The sequence below is a fragment of the Saccostrea cucullata genome, unplaced genomic scaffold, assembly GCF_032062105.1.
Source record: "Saccostrea cucullata isolate Sc308-1 unplaced genomic scaffold, CSIRO_AGI_Scuc_v1 ctg2913, whole genome shotgun sequence".
Taxonomy (NCBI): Eukaryota; Metazoa; Mollusca; class Bivalvia; order Ostreida; family Ostreidae; genus Saccostrea; species Saccostrea cuccullata.
Genome location: NW_026939899.1, coordinates 19,596 through 25,278, shown reverse-complemented (window position 1 = coordinate 25,278; position 5,683 = coordinate 19,596). Strand labels below are relative to the sequence as shown.

The following is a 5,683-nucleotide window of genomic DNA, read 5'->3' as shown; positions in this document are numbered from 1 at the left end:
ATAACCAGTTAAAGATCTACATATGTATTTTGTAAATTTACCCCCAAAGCTGAAGCTACATTGAAACTGTTTGTAATATAATTAACAAGTACAAAAGTTTGGGAAAATCATAAGCATCAAGCAAAAATTCATAAAAGTGATCGAAGTATGTTGAACCTTAAAATTAGCAGAAGACAAAATATGAGGAAGAGACAAACAGACAAACAAACAAGCAAGTCAATTATTAAGAATGCCTGCTGTAGATAAATTCAGGTATTATACCATTTCTCTGTCTTTTTAAACTACATAATGCATGAATCTTTTAACAAATTACATAACAATATCAACACCATACACTAATATACACACCAATCAAACAAATAATAAACTGGAATGTTTCCAAAAAACAATAAATAAAGATATGTTTGCATACATTCACATCATAATCTTAACACATATCATATAATAACATACACCAACTGTGCTCTCAAAATAAGTTTCCTTTTTGAAATGATGAAAGAGATTTTTATCAAAAATAATATTAAATTTTTCAATTATGAATTTTAAAAAAAAAAATTAAGTGGAGTTGGAAAAAGAAATATGTAAATGCATATAGGTTATTAAGGTAAAAAGTATTTAATGTGATATAAAATATCATCTTTTCTTTCACATGAAATTATCTGTCTTTAATATCTTGTTAAATCATGTTTAATTAAAAAATATAAAAAAATGACCATCTAAACCATTCCAACAATAATGAATAGAGTGTATGAAAAAACTCATCAACAATCAATTTCTTTCCAAAAAAAGTATAGCAATGGCAAAATTAATACAAAGTACTTTCACTCCAAAAACATATTCAATACAAAAGCAGTTTTTTTTCACAATCAAAGTAATGAAAAGTCAACATCTTTAACAATCTTTAAAAAAAAACTCCCTGCAGAAAAAATTAAAAATACTTTAAGGGTACTCCACACCATGTGACTTGTGACGTATATAGAGAAAAAATACATATTTCTTCGGACTTAAACACATGGCATGGTACTTTTTTTTTCTATAAGAAACAGACATATGACTGAGTTTTCCTTACATAATAATTCCATTAATTGAAAGCCGGTAGTATATTATTTGACATGATTATCGTCAACAGAGTTTGTGTTCAAAGTTGGTATTTTTGCACACTAATTTGTTTGTACATCATCTCATTGTATAAATATAAATAAAATAGTGTGCGTTTCTAACATGTATTTCTTAGTTCAGTAGCTAGTAACTATTGCGGAGACTTCCCAAAGTTTTTGAGTCCCGGGCAACAGGAAGGATAACTCCAAAAAGGAACTTTGTTACCAATGATTTTTAAAATATTTTTTCTACATTAGTGCATTTAATTTTAATTCAATTTTTTGGTGTAATCTATATCATTGCTGTTCCTTCTAAAAAAAAAATCTTCCTTTATTTTTCTCTATATGTATTTGACTTTTATTTATTTCATATGAATTAAATTAATTTCTCTAGTTGATCGCTAAAATTAAATTTTTATGGTTATTCTGTGAGCATGAAAATATACAATAGGGTAAGACAAAATTTTTGGGCAAAAAACCTTTTGGAAAAAAATTTTTGAAACTTGTGAAATTATTATTTTAAAAATTCCATATAAATTACATTTTTATCCCTGGTAGTTTTTAAAGGTTGATTGCTTGTTAAAAGTATTGCAATAATATGAGAACATAAGCTGTATGTGTGTGGAGGAACCTTAAGGTGCCATATTTGGACTTCAAAACTTTTTAGTATAAATAACTAAGCAGAGTATATTATTTTCTTTGATTTGTGTATATTTTGTGTAAATGTAATATTTAGACTTTAAAGAAGAACTTTTGAATCAGTATTACCTAATCAAAAAAGGGTTGCAAAATACCAGTACATGCATATAAATGATTGGGCAATTAAAAATATCTGCAAAAATCTACCAAATGCAGAAAATGAAAATTTTAAGCATATGAAATCAGTTCTGAAGGCTCTAAGCAATAATAGTTTATTATTTAAGTAACTGTGCACTTCCCTTTCATAATTATCCTGTACAGTAGTAATGGCTCAAGTACACACTTTTGCATTAAAATATCATTTAAGCTGTTCTGTCATCTCATTTTCGTATTACATGCACATATATATCAGATTAAGTATTGCACAGTACAGTAGATTTTTGCTTAAACCAGGACAAAAGTAAAAAGGACACTTGATTTAAATGTTTCATGTGAGAAAAAAAATCTTAAATTTCAATATCTATTTCTGCTGTAGAATGGGATTTTCCCCATGCAATGCAACACCTAACCACTCGCTGTCTTGACATCAATATGCTGGCCATGAGTTTCTTAAAGAGATCAATAATTGTTGCAATGAATTTCTCTACCTTCTATACAGATAACACCATAAGAAAATAATATACAAGCCATGTTAGCTGGCAAGAAAAAGCTTGACAAAATATGAAGGTAGAACTGTTCTCTGATGTGTTCAAAGTCAATGTTTTTAAACAGATAGCTCCAGATCATGTATAGAAGCTCTGCAGATAAATACTATTTCTTCATGAGCATTAACAAGTGATACAGTCATGTCATAACACACTCAAATACAAATACATACAAAATTATTGTTACATGTGTACTACACAATATACAATCTTGACTCTAGTTGTTGCAAATATAAAATTTTTAGTCCCCCTCCTCTTCATCCCCATTAACTCTACCAAGGAATGGTGATATTCATAATAATTGATTTTATACATATTCATAATAATTGATTTTATACTTGTAATGAACCAATGAACTTGAATTGAATGAGCTTCAGAACTGTATCTTCTCATTTTAACATTTGAAGAAAAAAAATATGCTATACTGTAGCAAAATTACAGCAAATTTTTTTCATAACATCTATGTTTTCCAAAATGTCAACATTCTGGTAAAAATGCAAGACAGAATCTAATTTATTTTTTACATCAGAGGTCAGTGAAAAACAAAACCTCTGTTAATTTAAGCACTTGGGATCTGAGACATTTTTAGAAAAAATCATTATTCAATATACTTGACAACCATTTCCTATAACATAATCAATGCTTTAAAAAAAAACATTAGTGCAACTTTACTCTCACCTAGCTGAGACAATAAAACGTTGAATAATCGTCTCATTATTAATGAACACAACCATCATAAATATCAAATTGCTAAGTTGTCTCATTTGCATTTTTAAACAAAAGCCATTTTGATGATTTAAATTACACTACCCATTGCTAAGAGTAAACACAACAGTTATCAAATTGTGCTTTTAGCAAGTATTCAAGCAACACAATTTTTGCACCATTTCTGACTTTTGAATGATGTATGCATGCGGGCACCTTTTACTATATGTATGAATTTGCTGTCATTACTACAAGATTAAATTTCCAAGTCATTGACATTCTGTGCAAGGTACAAAAAAAGGAGTGAACAGCATAAAAAGACTTGTTTAACATTATACATGTACCATATAGATTTTATCACAGAGACCTCCACCGTTGTTTTTTGTGAGTGAAGTCAAGTTCAGCTTTATAGAGTCATGGTGAGTGCACAGAACAAAAAAGCAATATCTGTGACAGCAAAGCTGCTGCACTAAAAGCAGTTTAAGAAAATGTGCTGCTCCTTGGTTTTCCTCGTCCCAAGTGGAAGCCAGTGGTGCCGTCAGGTCCTCTGGGCTGTCGAATGACCCCTTCCATTCCATACATCTTGTGTTTTTCGGGGCTCTTTCCATTGACCTGATTGGCTGACACTTGGCCTTTATCCTGACCAGCCAGCATCATCCTTCTCTGTACCCACGGGCTTGACGGTTTACCATCTGCAGAATGTTCATATTTCTTTCTTCCCAAGTCTGGGCTACACTGAGGGCTCAACTTTGGACTAGTACTTGGACTTTTCTTGTCATCGGCCAAAGGTGAAATCCCATGAAAATTTCTTCTTCTTGACCTTGGACTGGTTTTAGGACTAGATTTTGGACTTGACCTTGGGGAGGAATTTGGACTTAGACGATTTGAGTCATACTGATTTGGACTGAGAGTTCTTTTGAGCATAGTATGCTCTTGATTTGGACTCATGGTTCTTTTCAGTTTTTGGTGTTCCATCTGACTTCCACTCAAAGATTTCTTGAGTGATGGATGTTCCTTATTATTAGGGCTCATTGTTCTTCTAAGAACAGGATGTTCCATATGATTTGGACTCAGAGTTTTTTTAAGCACTGGATGTTCCATGTGATTTGGACTCAGTGTTTTCTTGAGCATTTGATGTGTTCTGTAATTGCCTTTTTGAGGTACGCCAAACTCTGCCTCTGAACCACTACTGTAGTAGCAAGAAGAATCATTGTCAGCGAGTTCATCAACTCTGTTTTTCTTTCTTCTTTCTCTCCTCTTCTTTTTCTTATCCTTCCCTTCACCATCATCCTCTTTTCCTGAATCATCGCCATTGTCCTTCTTTTTATTCTCTTTCTTCTTCTGAGCAGCAAGTAAAACAACACGCATGCCCTGACGCCAATCTTCAGTATCGTTCATTGTTTCACAAGCTTTTTGTGCTGCTTCATGCTTCTCAAACTCTACAACAGCACAGGTTGTCGTTCCAATCTCTGGATGCTTGATGGAATGTTTTTTCACATCTTGTGGCACGGACTTCCCTGGTCTTAAAATCCTAATAAGCGAAACTTCACCACACTTGGAAAACATTTCTGCCACATTCTCGATAGATGGGTTTTCCATGGGTAAATTAACGACCACTACAGAACGTGATGGGGTGGTTTCATCCCATTCTGGTAGAGGGTCCTTTCTACGTACTTTCCTCCCCTCTTCATTCACTTCTAGTTTTTCAGAGTGTCTCAGGCTATAAGCAACAACCCGATAATCTTTAGTTAAGGATTTCACTTTCTTAAAAGAGGTTATGAGTTTAATACTCACAAACCCTTGTTTGTTTCGACGCACATGCTTCAGCAGAAATGCATCCTTCAAAATATTGGGATCAGAAAAGTAGAACTCCACCTGTTTGATAATTCTGTCGCGGAGTTCGTCGTCCGGTGCCACAAATTCCGGCTCGTCCGCAGTCCGGTTTTCGTCGTGACTTCCTTCATGACTCCCTGCTTCTTCCTCGCTGGTGTACGCAGAACTATTGCCATCGTCCTCCACCCGCAGTCGCTCCACCTGCAGATGGACTGGGGTGAGGCTCCTTTCTGTCACACCGTTGTCCCCAACAGATTGTTCCCCCGTCAGCTCTTCACGGATCTCGGGGACTTCGATTTTCTGCTCCAGAGAACTCATTTTAGTATCCTAGACAGAAAACACTCACCACAAACACAGAAGAATTAAATCTCGTTTCGTAAAAGGCAGCAAAAATGCGGAAAATACCACAAGACTCTCTGCCTGTTTACTCGTAAATGTGGCTGTGTTTTGCGTTCCCGATGTGTGACGTCAGTTCCGATTCTGACCAATCCTCCTATAATCAAAGTACTGAAAGTACTTCAAGTGTGACTTACAATCAACCGTGAAAGATGATTACACATATCAATATTCCGTACATAATCAGCAAACACGGAAGTACTGAGTATTAGTATTTGGTTAGATTATCGGAAATGCACTGTCGTTATTTTTATTTCTTGTCACTTAAAGTGAAACACTTTTTAATTACATCGTTTTTTGAGTTTTTAA

General features: G+C 33.7%; 1 protein-coding gene across 1 annotated transcript; it reads right to left on the bottom strand.

The window, feature by feature from the left end:
- Positions 1–2,922: 2,922 nt before the first annotated feature.
- On the bottom strand, positions 2,923–5,474 carry LOC134254246 (la-related protein 6-like). The gene has a single exon (XM_062736791.1). It carries the CDS (start codon positions 5,294–5,296, stop codon positions 3,626–3,628), a length of 1,671 nt encoding a protein of 556 aa, XP_062592775.1. The 5' UTR covers positions 5,297–5,474; the 3' UTR covers positions 2,923–3,625.
- Positions 5,475–5,683: the final 209 nt, after the last annotated feature.